Raw genomic sequence first — 20417 nt, 5'->3', positions numbered from 1 at the left:
TAGCTCACAGCTATCACTGACAGCCCTTGCTTGAACTAATCTATAACTACCATTTGCCTCAGGAGGTCGTTACCAAGCAGTTGGGCAGTTTTCTGCATTGGCAAAGGCACGTGTGCTCCTCTTTAATAAAAGAGAAAGAAGGTAGGTTTTAACCCATGTGGTGGCACTGCGTTTCAGGAAAAAACAATCCAACAAAACCAACAAGCTGGTGCTAAGAGAGCTGCAGCTCCTAAGGAGACATCTCCAGAGGCAGCCCTATAGGGAGGGTACTGTACTTTTGCAGCCAAATTTAAGAAAGCTTTTCAAAACAGATCACACATTAAGAAGTGACAGCTACAAATGCAAGAGCTGCTTAGGACAGATATAACTCACAAACAAGTTTAAGTAGTTAGATACAACAACAAAAGGGACACGTATAATACTCAGGTCAGACAGTAAGTTGAGCTCAAGTGTCATGAATTTTACAGTCAAAAAAATGGAAAAAGCAACAGGAATATCTGGAATAAGAATGATTCAGTATGGTGCTCCCAGTAAAGGAGCCCCTCTGTTTTGCTCCAATTAATTATTCCCTAGCTGAAGTGGCATCCACCTAAACTTATGGCACATGTGAGACGAAGGCCGACCCAGCCAACACTGGGTGGTGTCATATCTCATTAGTCAGATCTTACTGGTTGTCAATTTGCTCCTGTCGCAATGCTATGCTGCCTTGCTCTTCCAGAAGATTCTCTCGGGATGCAGACTGGGCAGGATCTAGTTTTTTCACATAGGCAGCTGGTACAAAGCCCTGACGATCATTAACTTCAACCTTCCACCAGTCCTGCGATGAGAAAATAAAAGCAACCACTGTGAGGCAAACACAAAGCGTTAAGTATGCTGTGCACATGAATGGTGGCAAAGTTAGAGGTTTCTATTACTGCAAGAAAACAAGAGTTTGTCCTTTTCATGGAGGTCATTTCAAACTGTCTCTTGTAGAAAGCCAAGTTTTGCTTTTACTTCTCTCCTTGTGTTTGGTCAGAAATTCTTCAAATGAAAGGAAATAAGCTTTCCTGCAGACACACACCCTATGGCATATGGGGTTTATGACTTAGAAAAAGCTGGCAGCCAGAAGGGAGTCATAAGAGTGACATGAAGAATGCTAAAGTGCTAAATGGGAACACAGACTGAATGTGCAAATGCTTTAACTTCTTTGACAGAACAAAAAGAAAAAAAAAACAAAACTCAACACACAAAACCAAGGAAGCCAAGCAGCTCAGCAACCTGGCAGGCAACAGCATACCTTGTTGGTGCTGTTGAGCAGGGTGAGAATATCTCCTTTTTTCATAGTCACCTCCCGAGGACTCTTCTCTTGGTAATCATAGAGTGCCAGCACAAGCTCCTTTCCAGTTTCATCATCGGTGGGAGCAACTTGTTGCTAACAGGGAAGGCAACAGAAGAAAAATGAGTAAAGATACAGAAACTTTTGCATGGTTATTACAACCAAAGTAGTGATCCTAAAAAATACTTCAGCCTTAAAGGTACTGCAAATGCTCTGAAGTGATTCCTGTTGAAATAAATCCATCTGCAGCACAGATGGACTTATTTTAGGCACTCTCTGTGCTCAAACATAGGAAACATTGTTCTGTTTTCTTTCAATGTAACACAGCAGTTTGTTACAATTATAAAAAGAGATAACTAATCTTTATTTTTTTTTAATTAGAAAATTAGGCACAGTCTGCAGTAAGTTCTCAAAAGCAACTGCTGCTATGAAGCTCGGTCTTTAACTTCTGCTGACCCAAGAATTTCAGCAACATGATTAGCATCCTTCCTTACCCTGCAGGACTGGGCCTGTTCCCTTAATGCCTGTATGCTACTGCCGTAAGCAGAAAGATCAGACATCAAAGCTTCGTGCTTCTTCAGGAGAGCCTGAAATCAAATGATAAAAATAACATGTACACCAAGCCATTTTGACAAATGCTGTTTAGCTTAAAATATATTCTTGGGCTCCATATACAGGGAATGTGGGTTCTTCAGAGCTGCCAGACCTCCAACTCTCATGAGAATAGCTACATCTATTTATTCACAGGCCTGATAGCTGCCTAAATGCTTCTAATCCTTTTGCTCCACCTTATCTCAGAAGCATTCTTTTCTTCTTACCAGGAAGGCGTACCAAGTATTATGCCAGAAACAGAGGTAAGTTTGAAAGAATAGCTTTAAACTGCAGTTAATTTCAATGAAACATCAGTCAGCAGTGTCTGGCCACAGAAATACACTTGTATAGCAATTTCTGCATAAGAAAATACTTCAGAACTGACGAAGTACTCGAAGCTAAACTCATACTGAAATACAACACTGCAGCAGGCAAGAGTTTACTGATATTTACCTCAGTATACAGTACAAATTCTCTATATTATACTGAATACATTGAACAGCAAAATGACACACACAGCAATAGCTAACATACAGGAAAAACAGCCATTGTACTTCAATTCTGAGTCAAAACTGAGCTTGATACAAAAACCTTCCACTCTTTTTTATGAGAATCCTAAAAGTAGCAAAGCTCCTCATTTTCTCTGCTACTGAATGAAGCCCTCACTCTGTTTATGCAAAAGTAATCCGGTGTCAAATACCTCAGCAGAGTCTTCATCCTTTCCATAGTCTGTGCTGCCTACAATGGGCTCCTTTTCCCTCATCCATGATTCTGCCTCGTTAGCATCAGCAAAATACTGCTGAGCTTGCAGAGAATCCTCTAGATCCTGCCGTCGCTGAGATGCCTTGGCTTTCAGAGAGTCCCATTTTTGGTTTAGTTCATTCAATTTGATCTTCACATCTTCAGCAGCAAAATGTCCTACAAAGCAAAAAGAGGAGACTGAAGGACTTAGAGACATAAGTAACAGAGACTAAAAGGTCACCTGTACTTCTTGGGGAAAAAAAAAAAAAAAAAATCACAAAAATTAGACCTGTTTAGACCTACATGGCCTATTTTGTCTGCAATAAGGCAATCATAATTCAGTTTGTCCTTTTGGTTCAGAGATTGTACCTGTGAATGAAACTGCTCCAGGAATATTTGAATACATGCATCTGCCAAGATCAAGTGAAGATCTGTGAAAATGGTGACAGGTTCCCATCAAGGAATCTATTTTTATTTCCAAGAGAAAGAATGACTAGAAGCTCATCCTGCTTGCAGGTACCTGGCTAGTTCTCAGATAAATCAGTCAGTAATCTTTAATGGTACAGAGCTAGAGAACAAAGTCCTGCACAAAGACTTTTGGATTTTGGAAAGACAGAAAATTAAGAAATATTGAGGACATACCCTCCTCCACCATCGCATTTCCTTTCTGTGTGACTGCTTTAATGCGAGGTTCATGGCCTGCAATTTCTGCCTGCAAAGCTTGGTGCTTCTTTAGTAGGTTCTGGACACCAATTAAGTCCTTGCCTGAAAAACAGAAGACAGTTAACTGGTTTATGTCTGATCACTCAGAATTAAAAATTTCAAGGAAGCTGCAACAAACAGCAGATAAACTTGCAGAGTAAGAGCCACCACAGAGCACTGCAGAACACTGAGTGACCCAATGAATTAATGTAGAATTAACTGTAGAATATTTAAAGAACCACGGGTAAATACATAAATGCAGGCATTGCTAACTGCAGTAAACATTTCAGAATTTTTGAATATTTTTTTTAATAGAAAGTTCCCTATAAGTCACAGCAATTCTGACACCTAAATCCTGCAGGTATCAGAATGGACCAACCTCGGTTTGTTGAGGCTGCAATAGGTTCCTTTTCCCTAATCCAGGTCTCTTCATCCTCGATGTCACGGAAAAGCTGCTGCAGGCGAAGAGAATCTGCCAGTTTCTGCTTACGAGCTACCATAGGATCCTTCAGAGCTTCGTAACGAGCTACTAAAGCCTCTTGTTTCTTCTTGATATTGTCAGCATCAAAGTGCCCAGCATCTTGGAACTGGCGTGCCTGGATGGTGATGCCATCTATCCGATCCTAAAATTCATTTAGTAATAGTTTTATGTCACAACCTTTACAAGTTTTCAGGCTTTCTGCTTGATGCAGTGAACGTTTGAAGAGTATTTTCAAGCTTTAGCAAGTACATTACATTGTGGTAGAGGAAACTCTGCTGCACACAGCCAGTGCAGCAATAATTGTTGATAAAAATTCTATCCCAGATTACATTGAGCAGAAGATGTAAATTGTATTTAATCCGTAAATTCATACAGACAAAAGAGTTTTGCAATTTCATTAGCTTTACAGATGTGCCACTCTAAACGAACCATTTCAGTTCAGATTTTTTTTCTGATGAACAAGCTGTGAAGCCCAAACAGACAAACATGAAAATACAGACTCTTACTGTCATCTGATGAAGTCTCTGGGGTGATCATTTTCAAGTAAGCACATCTCAAGGGGCAGGAAGAAAAATTATTCCCCTCACCTGATGGGCAGCAACATCTGCCTCTAGCAAGGCATGTTTCTTCTGAAGATTCTGAACACTGGTAAGATCTTTTCCATAATCATCAGAAGCCAGGTGACCTTCTACTTCATACAGCCACAGCTCAATGTCCTCTACGTTGCGATTAAATTGCTGCTGTTGATTGGCTTCACGCAGTTTGATACCTGAGAAAGACAGAGTGACAAGAGGATGATTTAAGTTTTCCACTTCATTTAACTCACTTCCTTGTCTTTTCCCAGCTAAAGCCTCTAAAAAAGCACTTGATTCTTATAACTAGATCTTACCTTTGAGCTCAGTGGCTTCCAGAAGTTTCTTCCACAAGCTGATTACTTCATTCATGCGAGCTGCCACCTCATCAGATGCATAGTGATTGACATCAATCAACTTCTGGCCAGCTTTCTCCAGTGCATCAATACGACTCTGATTAGCAGAAAGCTCTGCTTCAAAAGCCTGATGCTTCTGAACTTTACCTTGCAAGTTCGATGGATCCTACAGATAAAGAAAGAAAAATAAACTTTCAATCCAGAATTAATACATATAGATCTCAGAAGGCATTTTTAAATTAGACAACACTTACACGCATGCCAACATGTCACGAAAGGAATTGGTGCCACAAATACATCTTTGAAATCAGAACATTTAAGCTATTGATTAGCATGATTACAGCATGATGGAACAGGGAGAAACTGCAGTTCTTCCTGTTGCCATTAATACTGCCTGCTTCAGCAAGGTCTGTCTGATATTGCTTCACATCACTATACTGATTATATCAAGCTTGGTATTGCCTTAAAAATACTCTGACACTGATCTCTCTTTTTTACCTTGTAAGCCTCATCAGTAGCAGTTTTCATTTTTTCATTAACCCAACTCTTTAGTTCATCAGAGTCTCTGAAAAACTGCTGGAGATGGAAAGAATCTGCCAGGTGAGCGCGGCGGTACATGGCGCGTTCATGGAGAGCATTTCGGCGACTCAGGAGCTGAAGAAAAGAAAAGATTAAGTCAAGATTTTTTAAGTTCTTCAGCTTATAAGAAAGTCGACTGTATGCAATGAAAGCTCCAGTGATTTATCCCATATTGTAGTCATACTATTTAAAATAATAAAGCAGAAAACCTGCAAACTAAATCTGTGTTAAATACTTACAGCATCTCTGCGCGTAGCAACATCATCCATGGCATAATGGTTATTCTGAATCAGTTTAGTAGCAAACTCATCCAATGCCTGAAAGTGAAAAGATTTTCCATTTATTTTGTGTAATAAAAACTGTTCGTGTAAGTCTACACAGCAAGTTAATTCTCAAAAGCTCATCAAAAACAGTCATTAAGTTAGCTGCTGTTTAAACCCTTTTAGTCTATACCATGCTCTTACATGTGCACAAATGACCATTTATCAAAATCCACCCTCTTCCCCCATGCTGGCATGCTAAGCAAGGCATTGGGTTTTCAGCTGTCTGAGGCAGCAATCAAGCCCTATCTTAGCTTTTCCACTGATTATTTTCCACAGTGACTCATTTAGCAGAGCAAACCACATTCTTCTCTGTCAGTCCCCACCAATGTTGCCTCTCCTATCAACAACTTCATTCATTTCTCACTTCTTCAGTGACGACCCAATATAAATGTCTTACTGTGATTTTCTCCTCTTGAGCACTTAGGGATTTCTCAAAATCTTCATGCTTCTTTAGAAGAGCCTCCACGCTATCCAGAGAATCACCAAGGTCTTCATTCAGCAGAAAAGCCTAAAGCAAGGAACAAACATCAGTGGATTTTTTGTTTGTGTCTTCAGCTTCTCTAAAAGTCAACCTAAGCACACTCAGTGATGTTTCCTACATAGGATTGGAAAGGAAGGATGATAATACTTGGGAAGGTGTTCCCTATCCACCTCTTGCAGCCAAAGACTCCAAATAATTACTTTTAGCTTCTTCTTCAAACAGTATTTCACAAGAGTTAAACAAACATAAAAGCAACATGAGGCCAACTTGCCCCAGCTCATAGTTCAAGCATTAGAAAGAAACAGTCATTGTAGCACCTTGGGCAGCCACGTAACAAACTGCATAGCACCTTATCCCTAGTGCATGTCCAGTGGTAGGTAGAGTCACTGCCACTAGTGATTAACAATGGTTTGTGCCTACAGAAGATTGGCATTAATGACATTCAAACTGGAGAGTTGAAATGCATGCACTCACTTCTTGTTTGCTCATCCAGTTGTCAACTTGTTCGGTATCTCTGTAGAAAAGCTGCAGATCCATGCACTGTTCATACTGCTGCCTGCGAAGCTCCCATAGTTCTAGCAAGGCAGATCTTTCATCTGAGAGGACTGTCAGCTAAGGGATTGGGAAAAGGAAACACTGCATTTAACAGACTGCTTCATTTACTTCTCAATGTAAAATCAGGATGGAAGTCTGAACAGAAATTGTCAGTCTTAAAAGCTCTCTAACCTATTTAAATGATACTTTGCAGCTTAAAATCTTAAGAACTTCTAAATTAAGGGACACAAAAGGAAAAAAACATAATTATTGTAGGAGTTGCTCTCAAGTTGCCCAACTTACCTTTTCTTTAACTTCATCAGAAGCATAGTGCCCAGCTGCAAGCAAAGCCTGCCCAGACTCATCAGCAGATTTGAAGCTATCCTCGTGAGCATCAATTTCTCCCTGTGAAATGGAAGTGAAAAAGTTATTTCCCACAATATAGCCTACAATAGAGTGTCAAAATACTGCTATTGAAATAAGGGATGTAACAGCCTGGAGAGTTTAAAGTTTATCATTGAGGCATTTAGATACATCATGCCAAACAAGAAAACTAGATTCAAATGCATCACCTTATACTGCAAACGAGGAAAGTATAAATTCATATGTTAAACAGAAACTAAGGGTTGGTGTTTCAAGCTGCATTATTAGGTAGAGCAATTCCTCATGATGGAGAATTAAAACAGTTGTTAGTCCAACTGATTGCTATCAGGTCTAAGTATTTTTGATAAAATATTATCATAAGCACTTTTAAACAGCTATCAGTGCATCTACCTGCAATCAAGATCCTCAAATAAGAACAGTGAACCGTGCTGTACAATGCAAGGATGCCAGTGGCACGACATTGGCAGCCCTGACTCAGAGACTGTGTCAGACACAATTCAGTCTTAGAGAGCTGCTGACTGGACTTGGCTAGCCATTATACCTTATGTTCCTGATGTCTGTCTAGAAGGGCTTCTGCTCCAGCCACATCATTGGCAAGCTCATCAGCATTTATCAGAGCCTTCATCTCAGTTACCCAGCTGGTGAGATCCCGGAAATCTGCAAGAAAGCGCTGCAACCTTGTGAAAACAAGAGAGAAAACGTTTGGGAATCATTTGCTTGCATATTTTCTCAATCCTTAAACCAAAGGTAAAGGTTACAAACACGAAAGCAGTTCCTTGGATAAAAACAAGATAATACAATACCAAAATGCAATTAGAATATTAAATTATTTAAGTTTTCTAATATTAAATAATTAAGTTTTCTATCTAAAAGAGACATTTAAAATTAGAAAAACACTAAGTTTAAGAAGCAGAAACCTTTTACTGCTTCTCCAACATATGTATTTCATACAATTTATATAGATAGTAAAAGGAATATTCTTAGCTACAAGTCTATACGTTGAAGACAACAGAAACCAAAAGACAGTTCTCAAAGCACAAGTTCTCAAGACAGCCCAGGGCAATGCTTCTGTCACAGCCACACCAGTGTGTGTGGGGGGAAGAGCTGACAGAAAGTTTCAACTGCACATGCCTCAGCCTTAGAACAAATAAATTCTCAGATGACTTTCAGCACGTTCTTACAGTTATTGCCTTTGGCACATGTTTAACACTTATCAGGAAAAATGATCAGTTTCTGTTTCCCTTTTAAAATGAAGAGAATATGCCAGTAAAGGCAAAGTAAGAATGATTACTTGGTGCGAGATTTATGGTGGTGAAGACATACACAATGTGAGGGAATGAACAGCAGAAACACAATACCAGAAAAGACAAACTAACCACCATGTTAGGCTAAGCTTCTTATCAGCACAGCTTCTTAATAGTGATCTAATAGTTTAGTTTTCACAGAGAACCACGCAGGTACAGAAACAAGTATGGATGAAAACAAACCCCACAGCAAAAAGGCAACTGTCACAGATGAGAGTAATATTTCTTTTACTCTGGGACAGAGCACCCAACAATACACCATACCTTAACTCTTAACAAAATCACAAAGACTCCACAGTGAACAGGTTTATAATAAGCATATTAAAAAACAACAGAACACAGTCAGATAGCATTTTTGAATGCAGACATCAATAAAAACTGAACTTGTCCTAAAAATTCAAGGTGTCTTCACAACTGTTGTGTATTCAGAGAATGACCAAGAACTTTAAAGTATTTATATAAATAGGTCTTTTTACAAGAAGCTGATGTAAAGTATCATCTGGTGACTAAGACTACTACTGAAAACACCAGCATCATCCCAAACTTTTGGGAACAGCCTCCCTTTCTTCTATTTCACAGTCTTATATCAAATTTGAACATGGAAGAAAGGAAAAAATCCATTCTAGCAATTCAATTCTCCTACCTGTAGGAGTCATTAAGGCGAGCATGCCTCTCTGCTGCCAGAGTTCGGATCTGCTCCCAGTTGGCAATCAGTTCCTCGCGTTTCACTTGAATTTGAGAAGCATTTATTGGGTGAGACTGCTGCAAACGGTCAGCTTCTGCACAAAGGGCCTTAACCTAAACCCAGACAGTCACAAACACTGAATAAGCTCCTAGCCTTTTAAAAACAGGTTACCCAGTTTAAGTAGTAGGTAAAATGCATCTCATACAAGTACCTTATCCTCCAAAGCTGCAAGATCTCTTTCCAGGCCTTCATGCTTACGCAGTAAAGCTTGCACGCTGGCCAAGTCTCTGCCAAAGTCATCTGAGGCCATCAACTGCCCTTTCTCCTTAATCCAGCTGATAGTTTCATCCACATCCCTTCAAAACAAAGCACAAATTGAAAGTAGTAAATCTTTTAATGAAAGGGGAAGAAAGCAGGATGTTTTCACTTATTACAGACATACCTGCATTGTAAACTCTTATATAAACACTGCAGCTGATGATAATAATAAACTAACAAGCCAAAGGCACCTGAAAAGATGTGTATATGTTTTTTTAATCCCCAAAAGCATTCGACTGCGCTGGCAAGCCATTCTTCAGATGGTGTCACCAAATGGAAACTGCCTGTCACTTTTCTACCCTAGACCCCTCTCCAACTTCATTATAAAAACCTCAAAATAACAAGCAGCAGATAAGATAGAAAGACACTGCTCAAAGACACCCACCCAACCCCCTTCCTGCCCTGAACAACTGGACTGACATCTAGCCAGCAACAACAACAAAGAAAAACAACCTCTTTAAAGGCTCACGTAGGATTGAACAGGGCAAAGCTCTCAGAGCAAAGACTGGGAGAACTGCCAAGCAAAAGAATGAACAGAACTTCCAGGTGTTGAAACTTAGAACGAATGACTGTTTTCAGAATCCCCTCTGAGTTCCTCAGTCACAAGGAAGAGCAAAACAAAACCAGATGGTAGCCCTTCTCACAATACCGTGCGTAGCTGAAAGGATCAGACATCTATATAGAGATCTGACATCACTTCAGCAGATCCAGCCAGGATCCAGCCAGGATCATACCTGTTGAAGCGCTGAACTTCAGCTGCCCCAAAGAGTTTTCCTTGCCTCTGTTGGGCAAGCCCCTTAAGACGCTGCCAGCTTGCATTTACTTCATCCTGTTTGGACTTTATAAGTTCCTCCTCGGGGTGCTGTTCCTAGTAAGCAAAGGGAAAAAAAAGCCATTTTCTATTGATGTTCTATTCTATCAATTGAAAAACTGTTTTCCAAGAAATCAATTTACAGTCACTGTACTTTCCAAATGATCTCTCGGTTCAGCAGTTTTCCTGAAGTGTCACTGTGTAAAAACTGAATACTCATGCAGCAGTCTCTCTATGAACTATTTAGTCAACAGGAAGAGGCCAGTAAACAATATGTTACATTCTAGAACACAACACATCCTGCCCTGTCTCCAGCCATTCAAATAGCCAGGAATCTAAACACGTGCAGTAAACCATACAAATCTCCTACCAAACTGCAGGGATGGGGAAAGGGTAGGGAGCATTGCAGACAAAATGTTGCTGTTATATCACACCAGCCAGGAGAGATATTCAACATACATGAATGTTTACCTGGATAAGTTTGCCAGCGAACTGGTTCACTTCATTCACTCTTTCCTCATGAGCTGCCAGATCTGTTTGGAATTCTTCAAATTTCTTCTGCAAAACCTCAACATGCTCTAAGTCCTGTCCAAGCTCTTCTGAGGTCACTATTGCTTCCTAGCACAAAAAAGAAAAAAAAAAAAAAAAGGTATATTTCAGTATAACCTAGGAGAAATCACTACCAAAAACCAGGAAGCAAACTGGACTAATCAGGTTTTAAACTACAAACTTTCTTACTTCAAAACATGAACCTCTCCCACCCAACACCTCTCCACAATTACAAAAAACATCCTAGGTCACTATGAGGATTGTTTTTTCATCTTTGTTTTTGTTCAATTTTCAAGTCATTAAATCAATTCCATTATCTTAGGCTCACTGTTCTGTGTGTGATGACCAATGCTGCAGCCATCTAAAATACTGAAACAAAATATGCTTGGAAAAAACGTGTTTTTGTAACAAGAAAATAATTGGCAGGGTCTGAAACTTATGTTTTTCAGTTATTTATGCATTTTGCTGTAGTCTTCTGATACAATACCCATTTCTGAGAAGTGCACTGCCATGTTCTGTAACAGTTATGCAGGGTTTAGAGTTTGAACCCGCAGTGACACAAAACCAAAAGCTATCATTATGAAAACCCAGATGATCATTTTGTGGCTTTCCTTCAGATTGTGGTTTGTGGTCTCTTTCCTCAGAGTTCAGAGAATTCAAAGCCAACAGTTCTCTTGCAACAAGTGTCCTTACAGCGTGCACCTGAAGATACTGCCATCTTAAGTACTTATGTACTGAATTCTGTACACACAGCTTGCTGGTTAGGCTGGCCACTTTCCCTAACAAACCACTTTGAACATTTATAACAAAAATATGCTTTTATGTAGTAGATTTCCCCTACAAGAAATCTGAATTTGATTTCTATGAAAAATATGAAGTTCTTCCTAGAGTGAAGCCCAGGGTTGATTACACCTAGCCATGCTCTCCAACACGCAGGCTTCCCCTTACTCTAGTTCCCACTTTTTGTGGCTGCAAAAGGAAGAAGAATGGTTGCATACCTACTGCTCATACAACACCAATGACCTAAATAAAATGTACCAGTAAAATGAAATGCCTTTAGAAGTTCTCTTGGGCTACCTGGACTCCAGCTGCTATACAAAGATGGAAATTTCCACACAGATAAATCCAATTTCCCAAGAACACAGTGAACACAGGTAATAATGTACCTTGTCATTGATCCAGTCCATGACATCTTCACACTCCCGTAAAAACTGCACCAGCTTCTGTGCTTGCAGCAGCTTCACTCCCTTCTCTCTCATTTTTTCCAGCAGTAACTCCCATAGTCGGTGCAGCTCCTGCAGACGAGTCTGGAACAACAGGATGCTGATATTAAAATCCCATATCAGACAAGAAGAAATGCTTTCCCTTCCTGCCCTTAGGATGAGGCTTTTTCCAATGTCTCATGCTCCTAAATCTTACTAGACAGAGAGTGAAAGGACTTCATGAAATCTTCACCTCCACTAATTAATTTAAGTGATATAAAATGACAATATAAAATTAGAAATTACTTGACTGAATATTTAAACTCATAAATTATTGAAACCATCATACAGTTATATTCATAGAAGTGAAGTAAGCATTTTGAGACATAATTGGATCTAAATTCTACAGCACTGTGAAGTCAGACCCAAAAACTCCAGCAAAGCACTGATGTTCCAATCTTTTAAAATTAAGTCAACTCCCAAGATGCAAATCTTGTTCTCATTTTGGAATACATTTTTATTTGAGACCACACGCTTTGTTTCAAGTCAAATTTGTGCCACTTCACAGTATTTTCACTGTTTGTCCTAGCAGCACTCAGTTAATATATGTAGCCAACACTGTTAAGTATTACAATACTTAAATGCCAGGAGCAGTTACTAGCTTTAATGTTGAGCCTCTGTGGCTGCATTCTGCCTTTCAAGACATTTGGGAGCTACTGTAAATTTTATAGACAATTAGAAGAAAAACCACACTCCCACACAGGCACACAACTTGCAAAACAGGAAAGTATCTGCTCCACCCATCACCTATAAGGCTTTGCTCATCTAGATGTGAAACTTGAAAGTCACGCTAGAGAAGCTTTTGAACACCCAGCATGGGTGGATACTTATTTAATCCTTTCAGAAAATTCACTCAGGTAGGTTTCAAGGGAAGAGAAAGCTCACACTACTCAATTTTCTACTGTTGCCCCAAAAGATAATGCAAACTGTCAAGCAAGGAAGACAGAAGACATGGCAAAAAGAAGTGGCACTGCACAGCCAGGAGTTTCACCTACTCGTATGTGGGACCCAACTTGGGTGGCTGTTACTATGGGGCGCTGTGCAGTCCTGTACGGCGTGAAAGACTGAACCATTAGAAAACAAGTTGTCACTCCAAGCACAACACAAGTGAATTCACACTGAGCAGCACAGCTAAGAAACATCATTATTTAAGGTCACTCAATGAGCAAGTTATAAATGTTCTACTTAAGCAAACAAATGCAGTGGTTAATATCCCTAACATCTGGCCTTGTGAATTCAGCTGCTTCTTGATGCTGAGCCTTTTTGGGAAGAATCATAAGCATCATTCATCATTTGCCTTGTGACTTTCAACACATATTGGAATTACTGGAGATTTTCCAGGCTAAGTTCCTGAACTCCATGGGTAGAAAGTTCACTTATGAAGCAGGTCTATGAGCTTGGTGCTTAAAGTCTGTAAACGTTTCATATAGAAATTCTCTTGTGATTTCACTCAGAGTATTTGCAGAATTTTAAAATGTGTTCTGGAACACAGAGTTATGCACGTAACCTACTAAAACTGTTCTAGAAAAAGTCTGTAAGAAGAAAAAAGTTTTCAAACTCACTCTTATGGTTTCAGATGCAAAATGGCCTTCATTGATCATCTGATTTCCAGTCTCATCCAGCTTAACGATAGCCCCTGAATTGGCCTGCACCTCAGCTTCAAAGGCCTGGTGCTTCTGCAGCTTCCCCTGCAAGCAAAACATCAAAGAACGTAGCTGAGATTTGGTGCACAGCTCTCCTCTACAAATCCCTGCATCAGGATTTTTCACTTATTTTTTGCTATTTTGCACTGAAAGCAAACAATACAATAGCACAGTTGAAGTCACAGTTGTACCATGCTTTGTGAGTAGATACAGCAGTTTAGGTATGTCACTGCTGTGTTTGCTCTCACACATCTGAGAGTTCTAACATCTGAAAATCCATCTCCCACACAAGTTTGTTTTCTTCAGCTATCTTTTATAGCGTTTATTCTCTGAGCTGATTCTAGGATTAACCCAAGCTGGTTTTACTGCACACTGCACTAAGTTTTTCTGTATTGATTTAGTATATAATCTGCTATCAGAAATATTCCAGTCATGTCAGCAAAGACCCATTGCTCTTGGAGAGCACTTTGCAAGGCTGCGTGTATTTGCATCCACCTTTTGTTCACCACTCTCACGCTACACTTATGCATTTGTTCCTACTCCAACTGACGTGGAACATCCTAATATTAACAGTACAATCCCACAGGATAGCAGTGGGACTTGCCTGTAAATTGCTTGGGTCTTTGTAATTTTCATCAGATGCTATCTGGAGTTTCTCTTGGATCCATTTTTCGAGCTCATCTGCATCGCGCTGGAAGAACTGGAAGCGATAGGAATCTTCGAGTTTTTGGCGCCTCAGAGAAGACAGTTCCTTGAACCGGTGGTAACGGTCCAAAACCTGCTGGCGCCGTTCTTGGATATCTTCTGCTGTTTCCAACACTTTTACCCCACTTGGATCCATTTTCTGAAAGCCAAAAACCACTCAGTTAACGTTTTGTTTGTATTATAAAACAAAGGTATGGAGAGATCCGTGAAAGAAGAACCTGGTTTTTGCTTGCTGGTCATTGATGTGTATTTCTTTCTTTTAAACTCAAACGTGGTTTACTTACAGTAAATGTATGTAGGTATGTACACAGAACATAAATAAATAGGAACGTGTAGCAGGATATCATGGAAAAAGAGCATTTACAACAGCATTAAACACCTACTTGTCTTGGAAAGCTATGGCTACCACTGCCTGCCCAGCAGTACGAAGGCCATGCCACCCACAGCCCACCATGCAAGCATGAAATACAGATTGTAAAAGGGTGCTTCAGAAACATGTTTGTGTGCACTTATGCATATATGTGTGCATACACACATGTATCCACATGTAGATACATAAACATCAGATGTTTCCTGGACAACATGAAAACTTAGTTAAAATACTGAGTACATATCTGAGTACGTAGCTTCAGTAATGATATTTAATTCTGTTCCTTAAAGAACAGCTAACGAGCCCACATAAGTACATCCATATGCATACAGACACACACATACATGGACTGTACATGCAAACATCGATACACACACGTGTGTGTGACAGCCACTCTGCTCTCTCAGACAGTCAAGCAGCCATAAACCCACCCTGCCAACCCCACACACATCTGCAAAAGCCAACCCAGAGGCTCAGGCTCCGTTCCACAGATCAGATGTCACAGAGAAGGAATTCAAGGAGTATTTTGTATAACCAACTCTCTCTCTTCAACTGGAGATCCTTACATATCATTTCATCTGCTGAAAGCTGTTACTGTTACTGCAGACCCCAAAAAATCCTGATCATTGTTTTATCTAATTCTGATCAACATTGGGATCACTTTTACTTTTCACTTCCTAAACTTTCAGAAAGCACCTGGATTTTCAGTAAGGAACCTGTGCATTACAACAGAAGTGTGACACAGATTAAGAAGTACCATCACTGTCAAAAAGTCTGGGTACTTACGTGCTCTTTTGACAACTTGCTATGCATATCAAGAAGTTGTTGCAACAAATAACCAGTGCTTGAGCAATTATGCAATTAATGTCTGGATGTACAGGTGCTTACGTGTACAGCTTGGTCAATGCTTTTATTATAAATAGATGTAAGCATTGTAAACTAAACGTACCTTCCCTCAATCCTACAAAATAAAAAGTGGAAGAGAAAGTGCAAAACTGCACGGAAAGACACAGGCAATCTCTGAAATACGTTGTTAAATACAAAATAAAGTTACTTAGGGACCAGCTAGCTGCATGCTTTAACTAGATGCATATCTTGCATATTGACATGAAAAACTGGCCAGGTTGGAACACTATCTGCATGGCTGTTTGCTGTGTGGTTTCCAAGCACTTGCAGTGGGGCCATGTGAAAGGATAAGCAGGGCAGAGCCCCCTGCCCAGCACTGCTGCGTCACAGCAGCTGTTGTTACCTGGCCAACTCTGAGCTCAGCTGCACTGCAGTGGTTCAAGGAAGGAAGGAAGGAAAGCTCAGCTCCGCTCTCTCTTCCAGGCCTGGTTGTTCTGCTGCCAAGAGGGTTGTGGAACAAAGGGGCTGTGTGGGCCGAATGGCAGGAACGAAGCCCAGGGAGACCAAAAGCTCCACTGGATTGGTGTATTTGAGCTTTAAAAGATCAAACCCCAAATATAGCTGGAGGCCAGCTATGGGGCATCTCCTGCAGAGGACAGCTGTGTGAAGGGCTGCTTCAGATTGTCTGTCAACTCCAGGGAGCAAGCCAGAAAAATCACAGGAAGTTTTTAGCAATGATTTCCTTCCCCGTGCTGCTACATTGCGTAGTAACTCCAACAACTCTTTCTTTTTTCTACTTTTTTCCTTTTTTTAAGCTGAATTCTGCTCAGCAATGACAAAGGGGCAGTCAGCCTAACCCTAATGGACCGCTCCTTGCTCTGGATTCGAGCATCACCAGGAAAAACAAAAAGGAATCTTCATTACGTTTCAGAACACCACGCAGTCACCAGATCAACTGTCAGCTTACATACCAGTATGAGAAGTACCTCCGCAGTGCCACTGATCTCAAATTACTTTAAATCATTATTTTATTAAATAATTATTAAGATATTAAATTGACAAAGTTAGTTAGATCACTAAATTATTCTCCATTTAAATAAATGAAGCCCCCCTGTGATTTAGGCCAGTCGCTGGTTTGCCTCTCAGCACACCAGCTACGCAATCTGGCTCCTCTTTTTGCTGGAATCCATCAAAAGAAAGGCTCCCTTTATAACACAGCAAGTCGAGCCAGTCCATTGTAAAAGAAGTGCTTTGCTCTAGCAATAATAGACTGTTCTTTCCTGCAGCAGATAGCTGACGTCAGCAAGGCGAGATGGTGCCAGAATGCGATCAGCAGTCGCTGGGGAACTCTGTGCTCTGAAGTCATGGATGCTGCAGAACAGCACCTCGGTGCCAAGGGACTCTGAGGTGGTTCCAAGGCTTTTTGGTTCAGTGCACCATCTGCATTTCAGGCCAGAGAAGGCTCCAAGGAGACCTTACAGTGCCTAACAGGGGCCTGAAGGGAATGTGGAGGGGAGGAGGGTGTAGTGATAGGACAAGAAGCAATGACATTTAACTACATAAGGGTAGGGTTAGATGTTCGGAAGAAATTGTTCACTCTGAGGGCAGTGAGACCCTGGCGCTGCAGCCCAGAAGTGTGGGTACCCTGGAGCTGCCCAAGGCCGTGGATGGGGCAGTGGGGCGCTGTGCCCACAGCAGGAGCTGGAACCAGACGATCCTGAAGGTTTTTCCAACCTAAACCATGCTGGGGTTTTACGGAGGCTCCACCTCCCCCTCCAGCACACCTCCGCATGCCCAGCAGCAGATGGGCTGAAGGGAAGCTCTGTGAGAAGCACAGCTCATCCCACAGTGACCTGACACCCCCCCTCCCCCCCCAGCCTCCTGGGGGACAGCAGCCCCACCCTGCACTGCCTGCACAGGCTGATAAGCTGGCATGGGGCCGGGCTGCAGGAGGCCGTGCTGGGGGTGCAGTGTGCTCCTCATGCCGCACTGAATGGCTGCAGGAGGCGGCTCTGAACCTGCTCCTCCAAGAGTATCTGCTGTTCTCAATTTGTCCTGTGAGACTGCACTTGGAAAGTCACTAATTGGCTGATGGCTAGCTAAAGGGCAACGCAAAATGCTCCGTCACGCTGCACTGCTGCAGTGGTGTTCAAAAATAATAATAATAATTAAAAAAGCACAAGCAGGTTTAAGACCAGAAAAACAACCACACAAGAAAAAACAACTGAAGTTATTGCTCTCCTCCTTCAGGCCAAAATAGCCAGCCCACCCCGTTATGCACACTGGGTGCTGACACACCAACGGGACACACAGCCCCAGACAGCTATGGCTGCTGCAGTGCACAGTGACGATGTCAGCAATAGTGCTGGGGTGTGGGAGGCAGCGAGGTGGGCTCAGTGGGAACGACAGTGATGCTGGCTGGGCAGGCACGGCAGAGGTCAGCGTTTTCCTGACCTAAATGTGGTCTCAGGGATTTAAAAACTCCAGTGCAAACTACGCTGAGTGCTGCACAGTAGATTTTGGCAGCTTTGTCCAAACAATTACACAAAGCTGAAAGAAGTAAACCACTCTACCTGAAAAGCAATCGGATATCACTATATAAAGATCACTATCTTGAGATGTAGTAAAATAATGACTGCTGTCACAAGCCCTGATGTGCTGCACGCCCTCAGCACCGGTGACCCCAGCAGCAGCACCACACAGTTCTGTGCTCAGTGTCACACTCAGGCAACATGGCCCTGAGCCATGGGGACATCATCACTGCTTCCCATGGGATCCAATCACCCGTGGCTTTCTCAAAGCAAAGCAACCACCCTGGCTGCTGCTGCCAGGGGAATGATGCAGTGTGCGTGCTTCAGAAGTAACCAAGAGTATCCATCACACACACCATGCTGCAGGTTTTAAATGCTAACAAGGGATAATTAAAGCACAGTCAATTAGCTTGCTATTAATTTAAATCTAGAAAACACAGAAGTGCCAAGGGAAGAACACAGCAGAACCCTGCGTCCCAGTGCTCCTGGTTACCATCACGGGTCAGCCAAGGACCGCAGAGTCAAGACACAGTGAGGGAGGTGCTGCAGCACAAAAACCCAATATGCTGGAGCTGCAGTGTAGCGCTGTAGGATCACACAGACCAAATGCAGCACAAGTAACGTCCTAACATGCCCCCAGAGTTAAGTTGGCATTGCAGGGACACAAAAAAAGGTCTCTTTTGTGCTTGAACTAAAGCAGGCTGCAAACGCACCGATGCGGGCTGATGAGGGCTTGTGCACAGCCATCCATGTTTCAAAACCTGTATGGCAATTAAACACCTGCTCATTTTCAGGCATGTTAACATTTTCATTCCGCAGCTAAACTGGTGAAGCTGCATAACAGGGTCTGAGTTTGGTGCCTTGATGCATAACTGGGTCGCTCTGCTTTTGGTGTCAGCGCAGCCCTGCTCCAACACAGCACCCCGACCGCACTGCAGAACCGCAGGGCTACAGGTAATGGGATGTTACATAACTCACCCAGCATGCTCCATTCCTGTCATCTTTTCATTATAATGCTAATTCCAGCACAGACATTCACCTGACTCATTTCCAAATAGAACCTGGCTGCTGTGTCACCCAGGAGAAGTTTGGCCCCTGTTTGTTTTGCCATCTCCAAACTGAAAATGGCACAGACGAACAGCGAGAGCACAGTGCGTGGGTTATGAACCAAAGCTGACTTCAAATGTACGATGTGCTATGATGTAAATCTTACCATCACTGACTTTTAGATAGCTAAAAAGACATTGCACAAGAATTCTCTAAAACAAGAAGCTCTTAGGAAATTAATCCACACCAACAGCTGATTATACTGAACTCCAAAGTGTTCACACATCATGCATCGCAGAAATTGGGAAACTCAAAGTATTAGGGGAAAGCCAGACCAGAATGAACAGTGAAGTATATAATATAGCAAATAAAGCATTTGCTATGTCATACAAGCTCTCAAATCAGTGGGATTTTGTTACAAATAGGTCACTGCAATAAAGGCAGGCAAGTATGGCGACAGCACCACATGCATTACGTAGCAATACCTGGACTTTGACTTTACGAAACGATGACAACATGATGGAAGAATGCAGAGTCTAAAAGGGAGGGGGAGATCGAGATAACATTCAGCTCACTACGAGTGCAAGGACATGGCTTCGTTCTCTTGTTTCTTTTTCTAACACACAAACTCCATCACAGCACACACCCCACGCTGCCCCTTTGGTTCTTTGCCACACGCAGCAGTTCGGTGTTATCATTCCACAAGTGACTGCAGGCAACAGAACCCCCCATGCAAACACGTTACGAACACCAGCAGGAAGAGTTAATGTGGTCAGTGCTAACCTTCCCAGTTAACTGAAACAAACCAAGCCCTACCATAATCTGAAGGTCAAAACAGACACTAAAGGAACTTATCTGGACTTGGCAAATGAAGCTTCTCGCAACACAGTAATCAAATGGGGTGGCTTAATTTCAGAGCACAAATGCAACGAGGAGGTTTCAAATATCTCCAGAGATGTTTACTTCCAATTGCTATAGTTAAAAAATCCAAAAGAACAGTTGCAGCAGGAGATATTTTTTGAGATGGCTCATTATATAGCTGTTAAGTATATCTAATCCAATAAATTTCCAGCTGAAAGCTGTCCTGCTGCCCCTGGCTCTACATTTTCCCCATGAGTACACTGCAGTTCCTGAAGCAGCTCATGGACAAGCGCAGTTTGCTGTCTTTGTGCTTGCTGAAGCCACTGCATATCTCCCGTGGCATCTGCATAGCTGACCACGGATCGGTTGCAGCAGGGAAGGCAGGGTGCCACCCGTTTGATCAGCAATATCACCGGGCTATGCTTG

The 20417-nt window shown here is 41.8% G+C and overlaps 1 protein-coding gene across 3 annotated transcripts in view; it reads right to left on the bottom strand.

Annotated features, from left to right (window-relative positions):
• The window catches only part of SPTAN1 (spectrin alpha, non-erythrocytic 1), a 46142-nt gene that overhangs the window by 23934 nt on the left and 1791 nt on the right, over positions 1–20417 (bottom strand). For all 3 annotated transcript variants that reach the window (XM_042830931.1, XM_042830932.1, XM_042830933.1), the window contains exons 2-22: positions 14236–14475; positions 13551–13676; positions 11893–12033; positions 10649–10795; positions 10101–10234; positions 9260–9404; positions 9007–9161; positions 7601–7736; positions 6979–7080; positions 6616–6753; positions 6058–6168; positions 5577–5654; positions 5257–5412; positions 4720–4924; positions 4418–4599; positions 3729–3972; positions 3290–3412; positions 2607–2824; positions 1810–1902; positions 1277–1411; positions 669–817 (exon numbers count right to left, since the gene is read on the bottom strand). In XM_042830931.1, the coding sequence (XP_042686865.1) occupies positions 669–817; positions 1277–1411; positions 1810–1902; positions 2607–2824; positions 3290–3412; positions 3729–3972; positions 4418–4599; positions 4720–4924; positions 5257–5412; positions 5577–5654; positions 6058–6168; positions 6616–6753; positions 6979–7080; positions 7601–7736; positions 9007–9161; positions 9260–9404; positions 10101–10234; positions 10649–10795; positions 11893–12033; positions 13551–13676; positions 14236–14472 (3155 nt within the window). In that variant the 5' untranslated portion in view covers positions 14473–14475. The remainder of the gene's footprint in view (positions 1–668; positions 818–1276; positions 1412–1809; positions 1903–2606; positions 2825–3289; positions 3413–3728; positions 3973–4417; positions 4600–4719; positions 4925–5256; positions 5413–5576; positions 5655–6057; positions 6169–6615; positions 6754–6978; positions 7081–7600; positions 7737–9006; positions 9162–9259; positions 9405–10100; positions 10235–10648; positions 10796–11892; positions 12034–13550; positions 13677–14235; positions 14476–20417) is intronic.

The sequence above is a fragment of the Centrocercus urophasianus genome, unplaced genomic scaffold (assembly GCF_019232065.1).
Source record: "Centrocercus urophasianus isolate 14NV4802_14NV808 unplaced genomic scaffold, USGS_Curo_1.0 seq_34, whole genome shotgun sequence".
NCBI classification, from domain to species: domain Eukaryota; kingdom Metazoa; phylum Chordata; class Aves; order Galliformes; family Phasianidae; genus Centrocercus; species Centrocercus urophasianus.
Note: the sequence above shows the minus strand (reverse complement) of the source record. Positions and strands in the feature narration are given on the sequence as shown.